The following is a 26,151-nucleotide window of genomic DNA, read 5'->3' on the forward strand; positions in this document are numbered from 1 at the left end:
TTAAATAGGATGCTAACTGTGTGTTTTTCATATATGCCTTTTACTATGTTGAGGATGTTCTTTTCTATTCCTGGTTTATTGAGTATTTTTTATTATGAAAGCGTATTGGATTTTGTCAATTGCTTTTTTGGCATCAATTGAAATGATCATGTGGTTTTTTCCCTTCATTCTATTAATGTGGTGTATTACATTGATTACTTTTCATATATTGAACGACTCTTGTATTCCTGGGATAAAATACAAATACTTGATCATGTTGTAGAATTCTCTTAATATGCTGCTGAATTTTGGCTTTCCATTATTTTGTTCAGGATTTTTTGCATGTATATTGTAAGAGATAGTGGTCTGGAGTTTTCTTTTTTTTTTTTTTGAGACGGAGTCTCGCTGTGTCGCCCAGGCTGGAGTGCAGTGGCGCGATCTCGGCTCACTGCAAGCTCCGCCTCCCGGGTTCCCGCCATTCTCCCGCCTCAGCCTCCGAGTAGCTGGGACTACAGGCGCCCGCCACTGTGCCCGGCTAGTTTTTTGTATTTTTTTTAGTAGAGACGGGGTTTCACCGTGTTAGCCAGGAGGGTCTCGATCTCCTGACCTCGTGATCCGCCCGCCTCGGCCTCCCAAAGTGCTGGGATTACAGGCTTGAGCCACCGGGTCTGGAGTTTTCTTATAGTGTCTTTGTCCTGCTTTGGTTTCAGGGTAATGCTGACTTCATAGAATGAATTAGGAAGTGTTTCCCTTCTCTTCAGTTTTTGTGAAGAGTTTGAGAAGGATTGGTGTACTGCTACCCTTCTTAACAGGCACCTTGCTGGCCAGTAAGTGCCTGTTAAGCTCCTACCTTTTTGGAGCTCTGGCTTTGAAGTTGGGCCAGGTGAACTTTTCCATACTTTGTCTTGACACTTCCATCTTGGCCACCTGTCTAGGCAGCCAGCCATTCTGATTATGCAGACTGGAAGCTGCCCTGACAGGGTCAAGTTGATAAGTTGGACTTTTAAGACTGTGGCTTTTTCCATGTGTTCTCTGTTTCCTTCGACTGATGAGTGTATGGTCTGATCTTGGGTTTGCTGAACAAGAACAAGGCCTCTGAGCCATCCAAGAGATCAGAACAAGTTAGCTGGTAAGGGAGTAGGTTCTTTGCTGAAAATAATGTAGTTTAAAGTGTTTTCTCAGATATGTAACATTTCAGGGTGAAAGATTCCATTGAGCACAGTTTTCCGTAGTTCTAATTTCACATATGATCATAGAGGTGGCCACACACACTTCTTTCCAAAGTAGTAATTTACATATGTGTGCCGTTAGGTTCTGCTGCTTCCACTTCCACTCAACAATTTTTTATGCACCTGCTTTTAAAGATAGGGGTCTTGCTATTGCCCAGCCTGGAGTGCGGTGGTGTGATCATAGCTCACTGCAGCCCTGAACTCCTGGGCTCAAGTCATCCTGCCACCTCAGCCTCCTGAGTAATTGAGACCATAGGTGCACCACCATGTCCTGCTAATTAAAAAAAAATTTTTTTTTTTTTTTTTTTTTTTTGTAGAGACAGAGTCTTACTTTGCTGCCCAGACTGATCTTGAACCCCTAGCTTCAAGTGATCCTCCTACCTAGGCCTCCCAAAGTGCTGGGATTACAGGTGTGAACCACTGTTGCCCGGCCAGCACCTGTTTTTATGTATTACCACAGTCCATATTTTTACCTGTTTTAATGGCAATGTTATTTTCCATTGTACTCTTCCAGAGGGTTCATTTTAGATTATTGATTTTATTAAATCAATGGCTGTTTTTTGAGTGCCAGGCAAAGTGCTGGGCTATGAAGAGACAGTGGTATGTTACACAGACAGTTGTCTCTCCCCCTGTGGAGCTCCCAGTCAGATGGATTCTAGTTATATGCCTATGAAATAGAGCTTTACTGATACCTAAAACAGCCCTGGAGAGGATGAGGAGGTTGTGCAGTCCCTAGCTTTGGTTCCTATTGCTGCCTTCTAAAATGCGGGTGAAGTCTTGGCAGGACAGTGTCAGTTCTGCTTGTAACTGGGCTCTCAGCAAAGCACAGGATGGAAACCCTGTGACCATGGCAGAGATGGCTCTGAAGTGGAGCTGCCGCAGCAGGGAGAACTGCTGTTTCCTAGGCAATACTCTGCTTAATATTTTTAGCATGTGGTCATGACAGAACTAAATGTGGTTTCTGATCCCAAATTGGTAATAAATGTAGCCATATTTAGAGTCAGAAACAATGCATTTAAAATCCTCTGCTCCTTAATTGTCCTGCCAAGTGCTGAGTTTAGGTTTCTTTGTTTCTTGGCTACCTACCCAGCTTCCTACCATCCCTTGGAGAAGGTGCCCGGATTTTCTCTGGGCGTTAGGTGGGATTGTGAAAGCCGTGAGTTATGGCTCCCTGAGCTGTGTTGAGAGGCATCTGATTTTTGTGTTTCTGCCCACATATGTAAATGTGTACATTTTAAAATTCATCTCCCTTTCAAGTTTTTAAGGATCTGGTATTATAAATAGTCTTGGGCTCTCAGGCGTGTTAAAAATAAAATGTTTCAGTTGCCGACTTACCTGGAAGACATAGTCAATACCAACATGGTAGTAGCAAGTCCTGTGCTTGGTGACCCATCCTCATATTGTTGCTAAGTGTTTCTGTAAGTAAATGCTATTTTCTTGGGGCTCCCCAATTAGTTTAAGGAGTACCCTAATTATTGCCTAGCTCATTATTACAAAGTTGTAATTTGTGTCTTTTTTTTTTTTTTTTTTTGAGACGGAGTCTTGCTCTATAGCCTAGGCTGAAGGGCAGTGGCTAGATCTTGGCTCACTGCAACCTCCGCTTCCCAGGTTCAAGCAATTTCTCCTGCCTCAGGCTCCTCAGTAGGTGGGACTACAGGCACCTACCACCACAACTGGCTACTTTTTGTATTTTTAGTAGAGACAGGGTTTCACTGTGTTGGCCAGGCTGGTCTCGAACTCCTGACTTCAGGTGATCCACCTGCCTCGGCCTCCCAAAGTTCTAGGATTATAGGCATGAACCACTGCACCCAGCCTTGACTAATTTTTGTGTTTTTTAGTAGAGATGAGATTTAACCATGTTGGCCAGGCTGGTCTTGAACTCCTGACCTCAGGTGATCCACCTGCCTCAGCCTCCCAAAGTTTTAGGATTACAGATGTGAGCCACCACACCTGGCCCCAACTAATTTTTATATTTTTTAGTAGAGATGGGGTTTCATCATGTTGGCCAGGCTGGTCTTGAACCCCTGACGTCATGTGATCCACCTGCCTCAGCCTCCCAAATTGCTGGGATTACAGGTGTGAGCCACTGTGCCTGGCCTTTTCTTTTTAATAATTATGCTGTCTGAGACTAAGATGTGGAAGGCCACATTATCCACGGAATGTGAACAGGACATCATTCACCTGAGGCAAGTGACAATATCTTTTGTATATTCTGTTCCATAGTATGGTGCCCAGTGGGCTCAAGGAACTGACATTAATGCTGAAATTATCTTTGTGTGGTATTTGCTTTTAGAGTGTGAATGCTGAATGTTTGCAATAGGAATGGCACACAATTTGTACTTGCCAGTTAGCAGATAGTTCATTTAGAGCTATGGACTGGAAATCATACCTTCTTCCCTATTTTAGCCCCATTAAGAGGCCCTGATGTTTTCTGGAAGCTTGGAGACAGCAGGGGAAAGGAAAGATGCATTCTGATCTCTCCTCCCCCCGAACCCCAACTGTGGTATCTTATTGACTGTGGTGTGAAAGTCCCTGGTGTTCTTTGGGAGCAGGCTATAGAGAAAGCCCATTGCGCATACTGTCAGGAGATCCAGTTTCTATTTTAAAAGGGGAGGGAAGAAAGAAACCCTGGGACCCTTACTTCCTGGATGCCAGCTGCATCTGTCTACAGTGGTCCCAGCAGTCTAGGTTAGCTGCATTTGCCCTGGCTATTCCTACTCTCCCTGACTCCCTCTTAGAGGTAGGAGAGTGGCAGCAGGAATTTGGAGACAGGCCTGAGTCATCAGGAAGCTGGACTCTGAAGTGTCTGATGTCAGTCAGCTGGCACTGATGCGGAGCCAGCCAGCATTGCTTAAAGGTTTCAATGGAAATGTGTCTATAACCACCCAGAGTATAGTCCAGGTGTGTGGGCCGACTTGTGGCTCAGGGAAGCTAGTCTCCAAGGAGGGGCTTGGTTGTCAGAACAGAAGACAGTTCTACATGGGGGTGAAGCCCTTGCTGCTTTTGTTTATCCTGTTCTTTGCTCAGAATTTTCTCTAATAATAGTAATGAGTGCTATAAACTTTTTGAGCCCTCATTTTGTGTCAGGCACTGTGCTATATGCTCTATGTCATCTCATTTAATATAGACAGTCATACTACAAAATAGTTACTTTGAAGTCCCCTTATAGATGAAGGGGTTGAAACTTGTAGAGGTTAAGCATCTGGCCCAAAGTCACACAGCTAGTAGGGGAGACTTGGCTCAAAATCTAGAGCCCACATTCTTCCTATTACACTGGAGTGGGTTGGAAGGGAATGGAACTTCTGGTAACCTTGATAGTTATCAGACATGAGCTGATCACTCCCAATACCTCAGGCAGGGTCAAGGATCAGGTCTAAGGAGTAGGTCCCTTTGTCTGTATCTTGCTAAGAACTTACAGTCTAGGACCTACTGGAAAGTACAGACTAGAATTCCTCTGATTCATCTGGTCAACTGCTGGTATGCTTAGTCAAGCCCCATTCACCAAAGAGGACTCCATTTTTGTCTGCCATGTGGAAATACTTCTGTCTTGTGTATTTTCTGCATGGAGGGGTGAGGTGTCAAGTTCTTGCCAGACAGTTGGGTGTGTGTATATACATGGTGTGTGTGGTTGTGGTTTGTGTATGTATATATGTGTGTGTGTGCTTGGCACTGGGCTCCATGAAGGGGAGCAGGGATGCTTTTGCTTCGTGTACAGCTAGGAAGCTTGAGTGATAGGAAGTTAAGGGATCAAGTCACCAAGGAAGCCTGGCTGCAATCTGAGTCGAGGGATTTCTTCTTCCTGAATGCCTGTGCCCATGCCTTGGCTGGTCTGTGCCAAGGGCATTTAGTAATCAAGGTGCCTGTGTGTAGTGTGTGTGTGTGTGCACTCATGTGTATGTGTGGTGTGTGTTTGTGTGTGGTGCAGAAACTTGAACATAGTAGAGGTGGGGCTTTCCACAAGAGGGCCCCAGCAGGCTCATTTAAAAATTTCTGTCCTGACACAAAATGTGCCTTTTTATTTATACTGTTGCGGAACAAATAAAATGATGAGTCCAGTTGCTGTGGCTGATTTCACAGACCCCTCAAGAGACAGCATGGCTGTGGAAAGAGCATGGCTTTTGGGGCCAAACTGGCTTTGAATTCTGACTCTATTGCTCTGTGGCCGCATGAACTCTGGCATGTTAGTTAACCTTTCTGAATTTTGGTCCCCTCGTGGGTAAAATGAGCAGCATATTGGAACCACCTCAGAGGGTTGTTGTGAAGAGTAAATGAACTTAATACTTTGCTTGCAACATGGAAAGTTCTCTATAAATGTTGACTATAATTATTATTTGACATAATTAATTTTCCTCTGGGATGCCCAGATAGTATATTTGAATACTGGGGGAAGGGGTGGAACTGGGGTATTTCTCTTTCTCTGCCATGACGATTGCTACAGTTATTATTACAGTTCCACAAAGTGTAAGGACTAAAGCCTCCGGGCAGTCTGAGGCATGACTGAGTGCCCAGAGAAGGTAGAATTGTGTCTGATGGGAGTTTCTTCTTGGAAAATTTACCTCCCTGCCCCCTCCTTCTGCTGGAGTGACTGATGCCATCATTGTCCTGAGGTCATGTGTGTTGTGGGGTAGCTCTTCATCAATCATAGGAACTTATGTATGGCATTGAAGAATCCCTCTGTTGCACCCTTGGAGGGATTTTTTTTTCTCTGTTCTCATTAAGACTCTAGTGAAATGTTGAAAAATCACATTTAGAAATGTGGCCTCAAATCTTCAAAATTTAGTGGACCCATTGAGCCTTTTGGAGTGCTTTTGAAGGGCCCTCTGACTGCCTCATTGCCAAATCCAGTGACTAATCTCCTGACATTGTTGCCTACAACTGGATTTTCTCATGATTCTCCACTCTCTTGACCTGTGTAGGTCTGCACTAATGTGTGACAGCTCCTCTGATTTCCTTGCTTGCTCCCTTTTCCTAACCTGCAGCCATGAGTTGAAGACTATGCTTGGCCTACTGTCCTTTTCTAAGGTTTCTCCCTAGAAAGACAGTCACTCTGCTCCTGTTGCTTTGGTTATCACCTCTGTGCTGATAGCACTGGAACTCTGCCCAACTGCCTTAGCCCTGTCTACCTCTTCGTCTTCAACAGGTATGAGGTTGCCACAGCCTTCCTCGACCCATTGATAAGTTCCATGCCTAATGGCATTGAATTCCAGTTGTTCTCTATGTAGGTATTGAGTGCCTGCCGTGTCTTCTGGGTCTTCAGCAGTCCAAATAAAGATTGAGCCTTAAGCTCACTTCTAGCATTCAGATTATTTGAAAGCTGTGGCAAAGTAGGACAGATCTGGAGAGGGCCAGGCTAGGCTAGGCTTTTTATTCAGTCACTCTGCTTGTCATGTGATTTCTTGTTTTTTTTTTTTTTTGTTTGTTTTTTTTTGAGACAGAGCCTCACTCTGTCGCCCAGTCTAGAGTGCAGTGGCATGATCTTTGTTCACTGCAACCTCTGCTTCCTAGGTTCAAGCAATTCTCCTGCCTTAGCCTCCCGAGTAGCTGGGATTACAGGCGTGCACCAAGATACCCGGCTAATTTTTTTGTATTTTTAGTAGAGATGGGCTTTCGCCATGTTGGCCAGGCTGGTCTCGAGCTCCTGACCTCAAGTGATCTGCCTTCCTTGGCCTCCTGAAGTGCTGGGATTACAGGCGTGAGCCACCATGCCCGGTCATGTCATGTGATTTATTTTCATTGGAGGCACTATCTTTTGTCTCTGTGATTGCAGTTTTTTTTTTTTTTTTTTTTGCTAGTTTGTTTAGCTCCCTTCTTGAAGATCTGTATTCTTCTCTACTGGAGTGGGAATGGAGTAGGTCATGTTCCACCTCTGGGAGTCCAGCGAAAGGGCTAGGAATGCCCCTCACTGTTCTTTCCATTTCATCCCATCCCATGTTGCCTTCCCTCCAGGTGTCCATTCCCAGCTGGGCCTGTGGAGCCCTTCTTGGCTCCCTGTGCTCTCTGCCAGGGCTAACATCTGTACTGCCACTGTTCTCGCTTGCAGGCTGCACAGTGGATTTTGTAGCTCTCTGTAGCTCTTTGTAGCTCTCTGGTTAGGCAGAGGCTTGGATTCATTGTGAACCCTCTATCCTCCAACATCCTCCTCTAATAACCTTTTTTCTTGGGTGCCTTGGGTTTGTTGAGAGCAGTCCCTCTTTGCTTGGCCCTAGGCACGACTTCAAAACATGGGGGAAATATTATCCCCATTGTACAAATGGCCACTGGCTCAGGGATGTTCCAGTCCAGCCACCTAGCAAATTAGGGGCTGGACTAGTTAGAAGCCACATTTGTTTTGCTATTCAAAGACTTTCCATTTAATTGCTGTCTACCTCTTGACTTTCTGTTTAGTATTGTCTCAGGGGGAAAAAGCTTGTTTGCCTTGACTACTCCAAACTTGTTTTTCTTGTCCTTCAAATTATTCTTTAAAATTCATTTCTTTTCTTAAGCCTTTGCACATTGTTCTCCCTTGTCAGGGGCATCCTTTCAGTGTCCTCTTTGCATTGTTTCCTTAGCTTCATATTTGTCTGCTTAAATTAGGTAGTGCACTTCTGTTTGTGTAGAGGTGAGTGACTGTATGTGTGCATATGAGTTTGTGCAGCCCATAAATAGTAATGAATGTGTGTCTGTGGAAGAGCTCATCCTCTAACCTTCAGTTTGTAAAGCAGGTGATTGTCCTACAGCTGTTGCTGCAGCTGGCAGTTCTGCATGTTGGTGGCTTGGCTCTCTGGATGCCAATATATGCTGGGAAAAGCACTGAGTGGGCTGGGTCTGCCTTGGGGCTCAGCAGAAAACTGCCTCGGGTTTCTCCCTTTTCAGCCAGGAGGGTCATCCTTTAACATATATTTCCTTTACCTCCTGGGAGTAGCTACCCAACAAAAGGCTTTGGTCCTCATTTGAGGCATGGATCAGCTGGAGACTGTGTGGATCGAACATGAGTAGGAGCTTTGGAGAGTAGTTGCCTGGCCTGGCCCTGATGGGCTGTGGGTCCAGGGGCAGCAGTCATCATTTCCATTCCAATGATGGAGTTGGCCGGGCACCGAGGCTCAGGCCTATAATCCCAACACTTTGGGAGGCCGACCTGGGTGGATCAGTTGAGCCCAGGAGTTCGAGACCAGCCTGGGCAACACGGTGAAACCCCATCTCTACAAAAATAATAAATAAAAAAAAGCCAGGTATGGTGGCACACCATACCTGCTACTTGGTAGTAGTCCCAGCTACTCGGGAGGCTGGGGTGGAAGGATTGCTTGAGCTTGGGAGTTGGAGGTTGCAGTGAGCCGAGATTGTGTCACTGCACTCCAGCCTGGGTGACAGAGTGAGGCCCTGGCTCAAAAAACAAACAAAACAAGCAATAAAAAAATGGAATGATGATTAGATGCTGGGTGCTGGACGAAGTACTTCCTATTCATTGCTTTATTTAATCCGCGCTACCAACCTTTGAAGTAGAAATTCTTAATACACCTATTTTATAGGTGAAGAAACTGAGGCCTAGTGAAGTTGTGTCCAAGATCACATAGCTAGGAAGTGGCAGAGCCAAGAATTGGCCTTAGGTCTGTCTGACTCTAAGTCCATGTGTTATACTACCCAGTGTTTTTGTTTCTTTTGTTTCTTTCCTTCAGTTTCTTCCTTATAAAATGGAAGTAGGAATTCTTGCTCTTTCACATTTCCCAGGAGATTCGGGAAAACAAATACATGAACATACAGTGTAGGTTAATAACATGAGCATTTTATAAGATGGAATTTCAAGGGCTCCATGGCAGTCTACCGAGTTGGCTTTGCTTGCCCAGGACACTTAGAAACTTTTCCAGTTCTTTCTGTGCTCTGGTTCTGAAACTCAGCTACTGCCCATGGGTCCTTCTAGGTGTGTCAGAAGCTGCCAGAGACCCAGCAATCCCGCTCCCTCTCCCTTTATTGACTTCTTGCCATCCTCATCCCATTCTTTTGTTTTCCATTCTGGAGAAAAGACATTAAGGAGAGATGTCTTGTTTATACAGGGCCCAATCCCCACTCCCAGTCTTGTCTGAATTGGTGGAAGACATGAGGCACTGAGAGAGGTGGGGACTGAGTGACTTCATCCCACCTGCTCCCTAAGCAGCCCAGAGCAGATGCTCACCAATACAGATTGGTGAGTGTATCCAACCTCTGTTTAAGCAGAGGTACAGCCTACAAATGGACACTTTTGATAGAAAAATGGGCATCAATAGAAAAATGGGCATCTCAAGTACCTTATTATCTCTTCTGCCCCAAAGCCCAAGGATAGTTAAGGAAAGAGTTACTGGTGAAACACTGAAATAGTTTCCCCTTTCCTGGACAGAGTGATGGTATTTTATGTCAGAAGAGGGCCATAAATATAAAGATGTAGGTCTGTCCTCCATTGAAAGTCAAGGACGATGAGAAGGATTTTTTTTGTAGGGTATGCAGGGGCCATTGATGAGGTGAACCCAGAGTTTATGCATGGCAAGTGGTTCGGGAATGGCACTATCATCAGGCCAGGTGTGCCAAACTGTGCCTCAATGGGATACCATGACTTTGGCTTTACTTATGCCAGGGACTGCAGCTGGCTTTTGCTGCTGCTGCTGCCTCTGTCCCTGCTTGTGATGGTAGGCCATCCTGGCAAAGCATAGCTGTGTGCCACTTCCCTTTCCCCTTTTCCCTTCTCCCTCAGCTTTAGCATAAAGCCCAGGGCAAGCTATGCCTGCCACTTCTTGAGTAAGGAGCAAGACCAGGTGACGTGGCTACAGGCCAGGCCTTAAAAGGACGGAGAACACTGTTTTCCATGCCTGCTTGCTGCAGAGTTGGTACTTGCCCTTGCTCTCTGAATGCCCCTCTGAAGTCTGAGGAACTGTCTCACACCTTTCTCCCAGCCTCACCTAGGTCTCTCCTCAGTCCTCTCAATCCCCCCATCCCTCTCCCACAGCCCAACTCAGCTCCATGTTCTTGTTCTCTCTTTCTCTCTCTCATTCTCTCTCCCTGTTTTGTGGAAAAATATATGGAGGCAATAACTGGGTCAGGCGTGCAGTCCATGTGGAATTATTGAGGGAAGATGAAGGATCCACTTGTGAATCCATCTCTCATCCTTCGTATTGGCAGAAAATGTTTCTGACAGTGTTTGCGTGTGTGCAGGAGATGGAGACGGCTGGGAGCCCTGTGGGAGCTGCCATTTCTCTCACCCTCCACTCCTCTTCCCACTCCAAGGAGTGGGGGAAGCTGCTGTGTGTGCATCAGCTGCCCCTGACCTCTTCTTCCTCAGTCCCTTCTGGGCCTCCTCCTTCTGCTCGTTTGTCTTCTTTGCCCTTGACTGTTTCCTTCTCATTTAGCTCTTCCTCCTCTTCTTTTTCCCCAGCACCAGTTTCGTTGTTGATCCCCGGCTGTAAGAAGGGAGCTCATAACTGTGTGTGTGTGTGTGTGTGTGTGTGTGTGTGTGTGTATACACGAGTATCTCATGGAAGGGGAGGGACATCTGTGGCTTTGGGTTAATCTTTGTTTTATTGTACATTGTCTTGATAATACTGTGAGTCCCCTGCTTCTATTCTTTCTTCTTTTTTTTTTTCCCCACAGCCAAGGCTGCAGCATTAACAAAAGTATAGAGCAGTACAGGCAGCTCTAGGGTTGTGCCTTCTTAGGAACTGTCTCCCTAGGCCTCCCTAGCCTTCTCCTTCCTGATGAGGCGATCCCTTGCCCCTTGCTTATCCTCACTCAGCCTGGCCCCTCTCCTGCTCACACCCAGGTATGACCAGTCACCTATCCAGAACCTAGTGTGGTGCTGTGAACTCAATCCCTGCCTTTCAGTGTGATTGGTGCCCCAGGGAGCCAGGTTGCTGGGGGAAGCTCTCGTGGCACTCAGCCGTTCCATTTTGTCGGCAAAAAAAAGAGGGGGGAGAACTGGCAGAAAGCTAAGGCTTTTGCTGCTGGGTGAGTGTAGCAGCTATTTTTAGTACCCGAGCCTTTGCTTTTCCATTTGGCTGTGCTTTTTTAGCACAGTGCCGGTCCAGCAGGGCTGTTTTCCTTCATGGCTGCAGATGTCCTTAGGGAAAGTTTCTGTCGGCCACTGAGAAGATGTGGGCTGTGCAGAGGGGTAATGGCTTCTGAGAGTGGGTTCAGGCACGCTTTAGGTCTCACTGCAATCATGCCACAGGTCCAATTTCTTAAGGTGAAGCAGGGAGAAATGTGGCAGGAGTGGGATAGAGAAAAAGTAAACACCACATTCTTCAGAGGTGCTGCCCTGTAATTAACTCACTTAAGCCTCAATTGAGTAAACTGCCTAATGAGGTATACTGGGGCTGGGGGATAATATTAAAACTTCTTATAAGGTCTGGGCTAAGACTGACACAGCCTGAATTTTCCTAAGGTTTTTGGGTTTGTTTTGCTTGTTTTATTTTGTTTTTCTTTCTGCCTTTCTTTCCTAGATCATTTGCTAATTTGGATTAAGTTTTCTTGACTTCTATCCTAGTTTACTAGAATATTTTCACTTTTCCAAATAGAAACTCTTCAATATTAAGGAGTAACTCTCCATTTTCCCTTTTCCTTAACTCGGTAACCGCTTTTCTACTTTCTATCAAAATGAATTTGTCTGTTCTAAATATTTCGTATAATCAGAATCATACAATATCTGAGCTTTTGTGTCTGATTTATTTCACTTAAGACAATGTTTTCAAGCTTCCATGTTGCAGCATGTATCAGAATTTCATTCTTTTTATGGCTGAATAATATTCCATTGTATGTGTATACCACATTTTGAAAATTCATCTTTTGATGGCACTTGGATTGTTTCCACCTTTTGGGTATTGTGAACAATGCTGCAGTAAACATTGATGTACATATATCTGTTTGAGTCCCTGTTTTCAATTCTTTGGGGGATATGCCTAGGAGTGGAATTGCCGGGACATATGGTAATTCTATATTTAGCTTTCTGAGGAGCCACCAAGCTATTCCCAAGTGGCTGCACTGTTTTATATCTACACCAGCAATGTACGAGGGTTCCAGTTAATCCACGTCTTCACCAACACTTGTTATTTTACTTAAAAAAAATTACAGCCGTCATTGTGGGTGTGAAGTGGTGTATCATTGTGGTTTTGATTTGCATTTCCCTCATGGTTAATGATGTTGAGAACCTTTTCATGTCTCTATTGGCCATTTGTATATCTTCTTTGGAGAAATGTTTATTCAAGCCCTTTGCCCATTTTTATTTAAAAATTTTTTTTTTAGTGACAGAATCTCACTCTGTTGCCCAGGCTGGAGCACAGTGACATTATCATAGCTCACTGAGGCCTCAAACTCCTGGGCTCAAGAGATCTCACCTGAGCCTCCTAAGTAGCTGGGACTACAGGTGCACACCACCACACCTGGCTAATTTTTTAAATTTTTAGTTTTTTTTTTTTTTTTTTAGAGAAGATGGCTAGCTATATTGCTCAGGCTGTTCTTGAACTCCTGCCTTTGCCCATTTTTAAATTGGGATGCTTGTCTTTTTATTGAGATTTAGGAATTCTCAACACGTTCTGGACAATATACCCGAACAGACATGTGATTTACAAATATTTTCTCCCATTCTGTCTTTTCACTATTTTGATAATATCCTTTGAGACCCAAAAGCTTTTTAATTTTGATGAAGTCCAATTTATCTATTTTTCTTTTATTGCCTATGCTTTTGGTGTTATATTTAAGAAACCATTGCCAAATCCAAGGTCATTAAGATTACGTCTATGTTTCCTTCTAAGTTTTATGCTTTTAGCTCTTAAAGGTAAGTCTTTGATTCATTTCTAGTTAGTTTTTATAAATGATATAAGGTAAGGGTCCAACTTTACTCTTTTTAAAAAATTTTTTTATTTTTTTGAGATGGAGTCTCGGTCTGTTGCCCAGGCTGGCGCGCAGTGGTACAATCTCGGCTCACTGCAAGTTCTGCCTCCCAGATTCATGCCATTCTCCAGCCTCAGCCTCCTGAGTAGCTGGGACTACAGGCGCCCGCCACCATGCCCAGCTAATTTTTTGTGTTTTTAGTAGAGATGGGGTTTCACTGTGTTAGCCAGGATGGTCTCGATTTCCTGACCTCGTCATCCGCCCGCATCGGCCTCCCAAAGTGCTGGGATTACAGGCATGAGCCACCGTGCCTGGCCCCAACTTCACTCTTATACATGTGGATAGCCAGTTGTCCCCGTACCATTTGTTAGACTGTCCTTTCTCCATTGAATGGTCTTGGCACCATTGTCAAAAATTGACCATATTTGAGATTATTTCTGGACTCTCAATTTTATTCCATTGGTCTGTCCATCCTTATGCCAGCATCACCCTTTGATTACAGTAGCTTTGTAGTAAGTTTTGAAATTAGGAAGAGTGAGTCCTCTAACTTCTTTTACTTTCTTACATGCGTACTCACTCTGTCGCCCAGGTTGTAGTACAGTGGCACAATCTCAGCTCACTGCAACCTTCACCTCCCAGGCTTAGGTGGTCTTCCCACCTCAGCCTCCTGGGTAGCTGGGACTACAGGCGTGTACCAGCACACCCAGCAAATTTTTTTATTTTTGGTAGAGATGGGGTTTTGCCATGTTGCCCAGGCTGGTCTTGAACTCTTGAGCTCAGGCAGTCCACCCACTGGCCTCCCAAAGTGCTGGGATTATAGGTGTGAGCCACCAGACCCAGCCCTTTCTTCATTTTTGAGATTGTTTTGGCTATTCTGGGTCCCCTGAAATTACATATGAGTTTTAGGATGAGTTTCTCCATTGGGATTTTTTTTTTTTTTTTTTGAGAGGGAGTCTCGCTCTGTCGCCTAGGCTGGAGTGCAGTGGCCGGATCTCAGCTCACTGCAAGCTCTGCCTCCCGGGTTCATGCCATTCTCCTGCCTCAGCCTCCCAAGTAGCTGGGACTACAGGCGCCCGCCACCTCACCTGGCTAGTTTTTTGTATTTTTTAGTAGAGACAGGGTTTCACCATGCTAGCCAGGATGGTCTCGATCTCCTGACCTCATGATCCACCCGTCTCGGCCTCCCAAAGTGCTGGGATTACAGGCTTGAGCCATCGCACCCGGCCTCTCCATTGGGATTTTAACAGAGATTGCTCTGAATCTGTATGTTGCTTTGGGTAGTGTTGTTATTAACAGTATGAAGTCTCTAATTCATGAACATGGGATGTCCTTCCATCCTTATATTCTTTTAATTTTTTTTTTGGAGGATTGGGGTCTCACTCTGTCACCCCGGCTGGAGTGCAGTGGTATAGTCATGGGTCACTACAGCCTCAACCTCTAGGGCTCAAGTGGTCTTCCTGCCTCAGCCTCTCATGTAGCTGGGACTACAGGCTCACACCACTGTGCCTAGCTAATTTTTTTGTTTTTTAAATATTTTTTTGTGGAGACAGGGTCTCACTGTGTTATGTAGGCTGGTCTTGAACTCCTGGCCTCAAGGGATCCTCCCACCTTTGCCTGTCCTTTTAATAGTTACTGGGGCTTGTACTTTGATTTGTTTGACTGTTTGAAAGGTGGTGTGAGAGGTTTTGTGACTTGGGAATATTGAACTTTGCTGTCTTAGAGGATATTGATGCCATCTGTCTTCAGGTAGAATAATGGGTGTGTTTTAGAAGTGGGTGGTTACAAAGGCTTATGTGGATTTGTGCCCATGTTTGTTCACACACAGATCGGTTGATTAGTTTCCCTTTCTCCTTATCATAGTCAAGACCACCCGCCACAACCTGATAACAAGTTCTAATGAAGAAGGAAGGGACCAGGGCTGTGATAGCTCATGCCGGAGTCCCGATTGATTGTATGGTTCTAGCCAGGGCATATCTCTTATTGGATGGCTGGATCCACCATAGGAGATAGAGGCTTCAGAATTATCTAGAAGTGGTAGAAGACTCGTTATACCTCTATGCAGGAAATGTCTGACATGTGAGCAAGTGATGACACGGGAATCACAGTGCGGGGGAATCGAGCACTAGCTTTTCATTGACCTTCTGTTTTCTGTGCTTGCACCTGCAGGTCCCTGACTATGGCTCCCCATAGCCTGTCTTCATCTAGGATGGCTCCTCTGGCCTTACTGCTTGGGCTGCTGATGGCTGCCTGCTTCACCTTCTGCCTCAGTCATCAGAATCCGGTAAATGTCTTTATTGCAAGTAGGAGGGATCCTTGATGAGGTCTTGAGAAGGCCTCCCTGTCACCAGGGCTGCTGTGGGAGTAGGGTGGGCTTTTATGTTTCTTTCTTATGTGAGTGTGGCTGGCAGTGGATCATGGAGTAGGTAGACTTCTTCCTCCCCATCCCTGTGTCTTCTGGCTTCTGTTTAAAGCTTATGGCACAGTTTCCCTTTGGGGAAAAGATGATGATGATGATAAATTAATAATTATAATCTTCCATGTACCAAACCTTGTAGTGAGTGCTTTATATATATTTTCATTTAATCCTCCCAACAACACTATGAAGTAGGCAGCTGCAGTTTTTATCCTCCTTTTGAGGAGAAGACTAAGACTCAGAGACATTAGGTAACTTGGCCAAAATCACACAGCCAGTTTGTGAGAGCTGTGAATGTCAGGATTCTTCCCAAAAGCTGAGTGCTTGTGTGGTGGGCATCAGTTCCAAGTAAGACTCTTTTTCTTCCTCTCCTCCTCTCTCCCTTGTACTTTCTCAGTTCATCTCCATCTCTGTATCCTCCTTCCTTTTGTCTATAGCTCCCTGTTCTTTCCGGGCCACACTTCATTAACCTAGAGCTCACTGCTCAGGGCTTCTGCCATTGCCACTGGCAGGAGGAGAATGCCCGAAAAGGCTCTGAGCTTGGCCTGGCTGCAGCACAATACGGTTCCTGGCCCTGTTTACTTGGCTTGTCCCAGTAACAGCCTGCCCTTGACCAGCTCCTAATGCCCTCCCTCTCTTCTCCCTTGATAAGCTCCCACTGTCAGTTATTTGACAGTTTCACCCTCCCCTGGCCACCTTCCCCAACCCCTGGGCTCCCACTAAATGTTGGATAAAGCGCTGGAAGCTCTGGAGCGGGAGGTCCTTGAAGTGCAAATGACAATTGTGATGAATTTAATAACAATCCTGCTTAGCTGTGGTTCACCTCTGGCTCATGGCAAGCTTCCACCTTCTCTCTGAAATCATTTGTTTCCTCTCTGCCTTTCCCCCTACTTTGTGGAGCAGGAGAAAACATACAGTTGGGAGTCACGAATCCTTTTGAGTTTTTAATGCCCTCTGAGATCCTGTTGGTGCTATTTATTTGCCTCTTATTCAAGGACAGTGAGAATGGGATTCCAGGGGCCCCTGAGAATGGGACTGGCTACAGCACGAGGTTGGGGCTGTCTCTGGCATGGATTGGCAGTGGAATGGCCCAGAAAAGAGCCTTGAGGGACCGGGGCTGTGTCCCCTCCCCAACTTGTAGCTCATGAGGATGCCGTGCTCCCCATCGTGAGCTTTAGCAGATGCACAATTAACAAAGGCATGCTGATGAATTTACTTAAGGACCGAGTTAGGAAGTCCCTTTTGGATAATAGTCCAACCAAATAGATGAGCTTTCAGAGCATAATTATTCTGGCCCATTTATATTAGCTCTATTGAGTCTAGTCTCAGAAAAATGTTAATACTGACTTTCATCAACAGAAGCTGCTTTTATCCTTATGTCTGTTCCTAAGCTGTATACATTTGTCATAATCTTTTATCATGTGCTAAGCACAAGTAGGAGTTGAAGCATCTTTTCTCTCATACCATAAAAATTGTTGCCCTGATGTCATTTAAAATCTAAATTATGCAGCCAGCCACCTTCAGAACAGTGAAAATGGGGTGGAGGTGGTTATGATCCTTTCTTCAGAGCCGGGAGTCCAGGTAAATGCTCCTGATGACTTGCAATTGTCCTCCCCAAAGGCACTGGGGCAGGTTCGTGCCCACCCAGGAAAGGCTGGCCGTGTGTATCACAGTATGATCTGGAGCCAGCTTTCCTTCCTGGCTCCTGCTGCGGTACTTCCCTGGGATGCCACATCTCAGGAGGCATGTAGATGCTGAAGGGCTGTGGTTGTGTGTTACTGGCCTTTAAAAAGGTGGTGAACAACGAGGCAGGTACAGTAGTGGAGCCTTGTAGAAGAAGCACAGGCCCTTCGTAAGATCCCTTTTGCCTCACACTTTGGCAATTTGACCCTTTCTGAGCTTTGTTTCCTAATCTGTAAAACAGGGTTGGTACCTTCCTCTTAAGGTTTTAGTGTAGATTAAATGTGATTATATATAAAGCACCTGGCATTGAAACTGGCACAATATGGCCAATAAATGGTTAATGAATGTCAGCTGTTGTTTTTTAGTATGGGGGTGCTGCTTCTCTGGTTTAATTTGGGCTGTGTCAGGCAGGCTTCTGTCCCAAAATGTTGCCCTGGCAGTCTGTCTCTGTTACAGTGTCTGTCAACCCACCATTAGAGATTCATTCATTCTCTTGGATCTTGAAGGCTTTGGTTTTTAAGAATCTCTTATTCAGATACAAGCGCAAGGAAGTGTGACATGGTAAGCTGTTGTCAGCTAACACCTTAGCTAGGATTTCTTGCCAGTCACTTGAGAGGAAATTGGTATTTGGAATGATGGTGATAGGGAGAAGAGAGTGCTGATGATCCAGCATGGAAGGGAGCCCTGAGGAGCCAGCTGGGAAGGCACCAGAGCACGGGGTTTACTTCATGGCTGACCAAGGGCTGGCCTGCCTCCCTCTCTCCTGTTCAGGACACTGCCTAGGCAGAGTGAGGCTAGTTGTGCTTGTTCTTTCTCTGGGACTGTGGTTTCTTACCTGGCCCATGGAAGTCTTTGCCAAGGAAGGGCATGTGCTGGTACATATGCTAAAGTGATATCAGTGTCCCAGCATCATTCCCTCAGCTCTCAGGGCACAACTTATTAGGACATCTGACTAAAAAAGAATCATAGAAGTGAGTCAAAACTTATGTATGGGCTTTGGAGCCAGGCAGGTCTGGACTTCATTCTCTGCTGTGCTTTTCTGAGCAGTGTGATTTTGAAAAGCCCCATATCTGTCCTCCTATGGGACTAATATGATGTGCTTCACAGATGAGACTTGGATGAATTGAGGCATGGAAGGCATCTTGCCCCGGTGCCTGCCATATGATCAGGGCTTAATAAACGGTAGCTGCTGTTATCATTACAACCTCATCCTCTTGATGCTGCTTTTTCTCAAAACCTTTTCTGGAACTCTGCTTTTGAACTCACTATCCAGCCTGTGGTGTGTTCATATCATTGAACCTCTCTCAATGCTTCTGAGCTCTTGGCCTTTGAGGATAGCTAGGTGTGATTTAGGCAAAGCATCTAAAGACTCCCATAGCCAGGTCTGGTGAACAGGGTGAGCACAGATAGGGGAGAACCAATTTTGTGTCAATCCCCACTAAAAATCAAGGTGTACTTTAAAATGTACTTTTAAATGTACAGATTTTGTGTTTGTGTCTTAAAATCTGGTTCCAAGATGATACCTAGAGGAGGTGCAAAAAACATTTTGAACAGTGACAGGATTGTTGCAAAGGAGTCTGGCCTCCTTAGGACTTGAAGCATGTAGCTCAGTGGTTCATCAGTCTCATTCTCTCCCTCCTTCTCGAATCCACGCTGTTAATCTTGTTAATGAAATCTAGAAAAAGAGGCTTTCCCAACCCTTAGCAGTTAAATGAACATCAGCGTACCTCGATTTTGAAGGGCTTCCTGTGCTACCTTCTTATCACCATCTCCCTTGCCCCTCTCTGCTTCTCTTGATGAGAATTTGGCTGCTTGCTTACAGCCTGCCAGGAATTACCCGGCTAATAGGTAAACTGAAACAAGGATTGAGGCTGGGCATGGTGGCTCATGCCTGTAATCCCAGCACTTTGGGAGGCAGAGGAGGGAGGATTGCTTAAGTCTAGGAGTTCAAGACCAGCCTAGGAAACATAGGGAGACCTTGTCTCTACTAAAAATTTTTTTTTTAAAAAAAGGTTGCAAATTGATGCTTAGATATTTTAGTTTGGCCCTCTTAGTGTTCTAAAAATAAGAACATTTCACATAAAAATCTGGATTTCTGTTTTCAAGTTGAATGCCTGCGTGACAGTGGTAGACCAGCTGAGTAGCAGCTGCTTCCCTGAGTCAAGGCAGGAGGGCTCCAGTTTCTACAGTCCCACCACTCCCTGTTGTTTACACCTGGTCCACTGATTTACCTGCATCCCTGCCTGGCCCCTGGGACATTTCATTGACACACCTCCAAGGTAAATTTTACTGACTTTCTTCTCGTCCTGCAGTCTAATGCTTCTGACCAGGGCTGATCCTAGTGTATATAGATAGGCTCTGGTACTTAGCAGACAGGGTGGTCTTTGTTCTGGAATATGAGGTGAGTACTTGCAGCAGACTCATGTGCTTTGGGCTTTCCTCAGTCTAAGGCACCCAGAAGACACACCTGCCTATGGGAAGGGGCATTCATTCATCTATTTGTTCAGCAGTTTCAAACTAAGCCCTGTGCTAGGCATGGGGGTGATGAAGGAGACTGACATGGTGCCTGCACTCTAGAAACTCAGCTTGTTGGAAGTCCTTGATGTCCATGTCCTCAAAATGGAGGGTGCCTCTTGCCAGTGTGTCTTCTCTGTAGTCTCGTAAGCACACCTATTCTTCTATTCCTAGTTTCCTTTTGAGCTCAGATTTGTGCAAACTTTAAGTTGAAGGGATAGGAGGGGTTTGAGGCACCAGGCTGCGCAGGTGACATGCTTGAATGATGCCATATTGTATAGTCACTCCTGGATGTCACAACACAGTCTGGAATCTATTACTGCCTTTATAAGTAATAACACAGCCACCATGTACCCAAGGCCAGTGGTTTACAGTGTAGTACCTTATCTATGAGCTAGATGTTGTTATTATTTTCATGTTGAAGATATGGAAACTGAAACTTAGAAAGTTAAAAAACTTTCCTGAGTCACAAGAAACTGGGATTTGAATTATTCAGCATCTTAACCACTATGCTGGAGTCAGTGCCTCTCATAACTATGCATATAACATCTCCCAGGTGTGGTTAGATTTGAGAGCTTCTTCTTGCCAAGATATTTTCCTTACTGGTCTTAGTAAGGCCTGAAGTTCTGTCATCTAAATTTCATGCCTTTATTTCTTGTTAAACTGTAAAAATTCTTGGAGGGGCTCTACATTGTCATCACCAGCACCTTAACATTTTAACCTTTCCTCTGGCAACTAAAGATCAGACATTGAGGGACCCAGGCAGGAGGGAGTCCTTATCTAGAGTAAGGCACTTTTTTTTTTTTTGGAGACAGGGTCTTGCTCTGTCACCTAGGCTGAAGTGTGATGGTGCCATCTCAGGTCACTGCAGCCTCTGCTTCCTGGGCTCTAACGATCCTCTTGCCTCAGCCGCCCAAGTAGCTGGGACTATAGGCGTGCGCCACCATGCCTGGCTAATTTTTTTGTGATTTTTATAGAAATGGGGTTTTGACGTGTTGCCCAGGCTGGTCTTGGACTCTTGGGTTCAAACAATCCACCCACCTTGGCCTCAAAGTGCTGGGATTACAGGCATGAGCCTCCGCACCCAGCGGAGAACGAGGTGTTATTTGAAAGTTAAATAACTTTCCAGATGTATGCATATAACATCTCGCAGGTGTGGTTAGCATTGTTGGGAGACCAAGATGAGATCTATGTAAAGTACCCAGCATGGGTTTGGGCTCACAGGAAGATTCCAAGAAATATACTTTTTATTACTTGGGGAGAGATTGGCAAGCAGAGAAAAAGTGATGACAGGGGAGGTGGGCAGGCTGAAATACCTCCCCATGTGCTAATGTGGGTTCCTCCTTGTTTTCCCAAATGTAATTTCCCAGAGCTCTGGAACCCTCTGGTTCGAATTTCCTGAGGCCTTATTACTTTTTTTGCAAGAACGGGTTTAAAAATGGGATAGGAAGGATGAGAGTCCAGGAAAGAGCAAAATGAATAATACTTTGTATTTATCTTTCATCGCTGTCTCCTGAGCTGAGAATGCTCCAGAGACACCATCTCATTAATCCACTATGTTCTGCACAGGGTGGAAGGAAACAGGTTTTAGGAAGTGGTTTCCAACCTGAACATCTTCCTCCCTCAGCCCAGCTGGATTCTCACCTTCCCACTTGCACCCTTCCTCTATGGTTTGCAGTGGCTCATAGGCACACTGGGGGATTGCGCCCTGCTGGGATGCTTGGGAATCAGCTGGGCCTTAGCTGCCAGCTTTTGTGCATCTGTAGTGGCCATTTGAGGCCTTACTCTCCCATTCATGTATGTGTTTTTTTCTTTTCTAAATATGTGTATTTTTATTGTAAAAATAATACGTACGAGTTTTAAACATCAAACAGTATAATGGCATGTCAAAAAGTGAAAGGCTTTTATTGTTTCCTTTTGCCAGCCCCTGTCCCTAATGTGTTCCCTTAACACGTTCAAGATACCATGGGATCTTCTAGAGTCATCCCCTATGTGTTTTCAAAAGTACCACATACACACAGGACAATATGCTGCATTCATTTACCGTATCACCTCACATGTGCTGGTTCTGAGGCTGACCTTGTGAAAGGAACTGTGAGTGTCCAGACATGTGTGGCTGTGGGGGAGGGGGGGTATGGAGGAAAAGAACGTGCCACCCTAGCCATTTTTTTTCCTGCTTACCTGGGCGGTGGGTCATTCCCTGTGTTTTCTTTTCTCAGAAGGAGTTTGCCCTGACCAACCCAGAGAAAAGCAGCACCAAAGAAACAGAGAGAAAAGAAACCAAAGCAGAGGAGGAGCTGGACGCCGAAGTCTTGGAGGTGTTCTACCCGACGCATGAGTGGCAGGCCCTTCGGCCAGGTATCAGGCCTAGACCTGTCCCCACAAAACACACTCTGAATTCAAACTGTGTATATCCTTTGTCCCCACAGGGCTGCTCCTTCAGGCTGCTCCTCTCTGGCCTGCGGGAGGGAAACAGCATGGTCCGTCAGAGTGGTATCTGCTGCTGCAGGGCTCAGGGACCTTCATTTTCCAGCAGAACAGAGATTGCAACGTCTTAGTGCCCTGGAAGGAAGGCAGGTGGTGGGTGGCTGTGGTTTCTGAGCAAGTGATTGAAAACTTTCTTTCCCTGCACTTCTGAAGCACCGGAGAGGCACTGACATGTGCCTCGCTCTGCAAATGCTATTTTGGGCTCTGCTGCTTGGCTCAGTGCTGCTGAAATATTGTTCATGGGAGAGTCCTGAGCGCCAGTGTGGGGCAGGTGTGTTCTGTTGTTAAAGGAACCTGTGCCGAGAAACGGGCTGGTCCTGGCCTGGTTTTTAAATAGTGCATCCTCAGAAGGAACAATATTCTAACCCTTTCGTGAGCCTGGGCCCAGGGCTTAAAATAATGAGAATAGTCAACAATTGCAGAGTCTTCAGCATATTCAAGTACTGTACTAGGTGCTTCGTATGGGTAATCTGGTTCAATTTTCACAGTAATAGGAACTATTATTATCAGATGAAAGCATTGAGGCTCAGTGAGGTTAGGTAACTTGTCCTATGTCATCCAGCTAACTTGCCTTATGCCATTGACCCCAGAGCCTGGGCCCACTCTCTTCCCAGTCCTGGCTGTCCTTGGCTGGAGCCTATTACACTGACACTTGGGACTGTTCTCAGGAGTGGCAAGGTGGATGGCAAGCCCTGGCAGCTGCCACAGTGTAGTTTCATCAGCTTCTTGCTGATATTCATCACCATGTCCTCACTGCCCCCACTGCTGCTGTGCTGGCAGGCCAGCATTTGCTGTGCCAGCCAGCTTTCTGGTAGCAATATTGCTCCTGCTGTGTTTGCACATGGGTAGTTGCTGCCACAGAAGAGTGATGAAGCACCAAGGAAGCCAGGTGGGAGCTAATGGCATTGAGCAGAGGGAACTTTTAGGAATAGAGGTATTGGGTTCAGCAGATCCAACCTCTGCCTGCCACCACCCACCCCTCCCCAACCTGACTTCACTTGAGAACTGAGCCCCACTGGTCTTTTAAGGACTAAAACCAGAGGCTCTCAGGGATAGGGCGTGGAAGATATGGACTATATCCACGATTTTATATATATAGTGTTGCTTTTACCACTTTTATTTTTTTGAGACAGGGTTTTGCTCTGTCACGCAGGCTGGAGATTCTCGGCTCACTGCAACCTCTGCCTCCTGGGCTCAAGTGATCCTCCCGCCTCAGCCTCCAGAGTAGCTGGGACTATAGGCTCAAGCCACCACACCCAGCTAATTTTTGTATTTTTTTTGTAGAGACTGGGTTTTGCCATGTTGCCCAGGCTAGTCTTGAACTCCTGAGCTTGAGCAATCCACCTGCCTCAGCCTGCCAAAGTCCTAGGATTACAGATGTGAGCCACCGCACCTGGCCTTCTTGTACCACTTTTAACCATGCAAGTTCCTGGAGCAGATGGAAGTCAGTGTCCTGTGGCCTTGACTCCAACCCTATCTGTTTCTGTGGTTGAGTTAGTAGCTCCCTTCAACCAGTAGCATCCTGGTTCATGTTGCAGACTGAACAATGTTGATGGTTCTGACCCTGGCCCCTTGCCCAACCCTCTGGGCAGTGGGGCTGCTATTAACGGCTAAAAAGAGCCCCTCTCTGTATCCTTGGGGAGGGATAGCCAGAGCTTGTGTGACAAGAGTGAGCTGTGGACTCTGAGAGACTCCCAGAGAATTGGAGTACAGCACTGATTTTTACAGTTAACTTGATGTTTCATTGACATCACCCTCTGCCTTGGAGTTTCTCAAGAGTCCCTGGTAAACTCTTCTGCACAAAATTCCTTTGGAGTTGTCCGAAAGAAGAAAGAGAAGGAAAGAGAAGAAAGAGGTGGAAGATATGTATAGTCCGTATCTTCCACGCCCTATCCCTGAGAGCCTCTGGTTTTAGTCCTTAAGGAGCAGTGGGGCTCAGTTCTCAAGTGAAGCCAGGTTGGGGAGGTGTGGGTGGTGGCAGGCAGAGGTTGGGTGTGTTGCAGTTGCACCCAAACACAGAGGCCCTGTAACTCAGAGGGCAAAGCAACTCTGATTCCAGTCATGCCTGCCCCATCCCAGGAGCATTTTTTGCCCACACTGCATCTCAAAAGCAGGACTGGTGAGGGGAGGTTAGGTGAGAGGCTTGTTTTGGCCTCAGTTATCTGATGTGGAGTGATTCAGAATCTGGTGTCATGGCGTCAGACCAGTGGAGGCCCCAATAAAGGATTGACATGTTTTCTACGTATAGTGTTGGGAAACTGACCTTTCAGGGGTCTGTGTGGATAGCTGGCACTTTGCCTTCAGCCAGATTATGATACTTAATTTACCACATTCTGAATTCTGCCTGGGAGCTTCCCAACACATCTACCTAAAGGTTAAAAGGAATGTAGCCAGTCCTGGGAACTGGATGGGTAGGTAAATGGGGAGGTACAATTTAGTGGTGAAGAGGACAGACTAGATTCAGCCAGTTTGGGGTTCAAATCCTAGCTCTGCTACTTAGGGGATCTTGGGCAAGTCACAGAATCTTTCTGTTCTTTGATTTTTCCCATTGGTGGCATGGGGGAAGTGTCTTGCCCTGCCTGCTGCAGAGGCTGTTGTATGGAGTGACATGGTAGATGCAAAGCCCTCTGCCTACTTCCTAACATGGAGAAATCACTCTGTACACATCTGTTCTGATTTTCAGTGGTAAATTCTCCACTTGGCCATCCCTTCAATCCCATTGTGGAATCACTGGATGCCGGTGAGGGTACATGAGCATGTAGGCTTCTGTCCCTGTGACTTTACAGGGGGAAGGGAACTTATGATGTGAAGAAGAGACTTGCATGTTTGTGAAATGTCCTCCCTCCTTCAACAGAGGCTTTGATCAAGGAGCAAGGGTAAGCACAAGCAAAAGGGATTTGCAGAGTGTTTCCTGTCTAAGAATCAGTGGCATGGCACAGGAAGATGGTGGACTTTAAGAAAATGGCAAGTTTATATGGACAGTTATTGTCCTTATTGTCCCCAGTTCAGTACCTTCTGTCCCCTCAGGACTCTTAAGGGAGGACCACAGCTCTGTTATCCTTAGGCTCCCAAGAGGGGAACTAGGGTTCGTGGGGTGTTTTGGCTGTGCTCATTTGAAGGCAAATTTCCAGACTGCCTGCTGCCTGAAACACCAGGCGACAAACTCATGACTTCGTGGGCCTTCCCTGCAGTCCAGGTAGGAATTGGACCCCAGCCAGTCAGTCCTGGAACAGCTGCAGGTGAATCTCCTGAAGTCTGCCTGCCCCTGTTATTACTGTCAGCATCCTCACTGGGAGCTGCTTGTTCCTAGAAGTGATTTTCCTGTCTCTTTCTTCTGGTTTATTTTGGGATCTACCTCACCTTACGGAGGCACAGCAAGCATTTGAGTGTGGATACAGCATCAGCTGTTCACAAGCAAGCAGAGGAAAGCTGTTTGCTGGCAGGTCCTGTGGGTTTTGGGCAGGGAACTCAGGAATTTGTCCTGGGGCTGAGGACTCCTGAACACTAGGACTTTGTACCTGTGCAGTTGGTATTACAGAATGCCAGTCACAGACACTTCAGTGGGCTCCTGCACCCTGGGCATCTTCTGAGATCCTACTTTGCGCCAGGCATCATCTATAGCCAGAGATATAGGTAATAGCTCACATTTACTGTGCATTGACTCTGCCAGGCATCCTTTGAGGGCAGGTGCTATAACTATCCTCATTTTTACAGATACAACTGAGTCTCAGAAGGAATGACTTAGCCAAACAACCAAAAAGTGGTAGAGTTGGGACTCAAACCTAGATTTGTCTAGCTCTAAGCCCCAGCTCCTAACCACTGTGCCATACTGTCTTCTTGTGTAGCAAAAAGGACATGACCCCTGCCCTCTATCCAGCTCATAATCTCACAAAGGATACAGAGAACAAAGACAAAAACAGCCACTAAAGTGTTTTGGATGTCCTGGTGGAAGTGTTTTGTGCTCAGTGAGGGCATAAAGGATGGTATGGCAAGGCCAGAGCCTTCTCTCTTTAACCCTGT

At 45.9% G+C, this 26,151-nt stretch overlaps 1 protein-coding gene across 2 annotated transcripts in view; it reads left to right on the forward strand.

Annotated features, from left to right (window-relative positions):
* SIL1 (SIL1 nucleotide exchange factor) overlaps window positions 1–26,151 on the forward strand; it is a 242,832-nt gene that overhangs the window by 56,797 nt on the left and 159,884 nt on the right. For both annotated transcript variants that reach the window (XM_033181075.1, XM_033181076.1), the window contains exons 2-3: window positions 15,201–15,315; window positions 21,864–22,002. In XM_033181075.1, coding sequence (XP_033036966.1) covers window positions 15,211–15,315; window positions 21,864–22,002 — 244 coding nt within the window. In that variant the 5' untranslated portion in view covers window positions 15,201–15,210. The remainder of the gene's footprint in view (window positions 1–15,200; window positions 15,316–21,863; window positions 22,003–26,151) is intronic.

Source organism: Trachypithecus francoisi, unplaced genomic scaffold (assembly GCF_009764315.1).
Source record: "Trachypithecus francoisi isolate TF-2019V2 unplaced genomic scaffold, Tfra_2.0 Lachesis_group2, whole genome shotgun sequence".
Lineage (NCBI taxonomy): Eukaryota > Metazoa > Chordata > Mammalia > Primates > Cercopithecidae > Trachypithecus > Trachypithecus francoisi.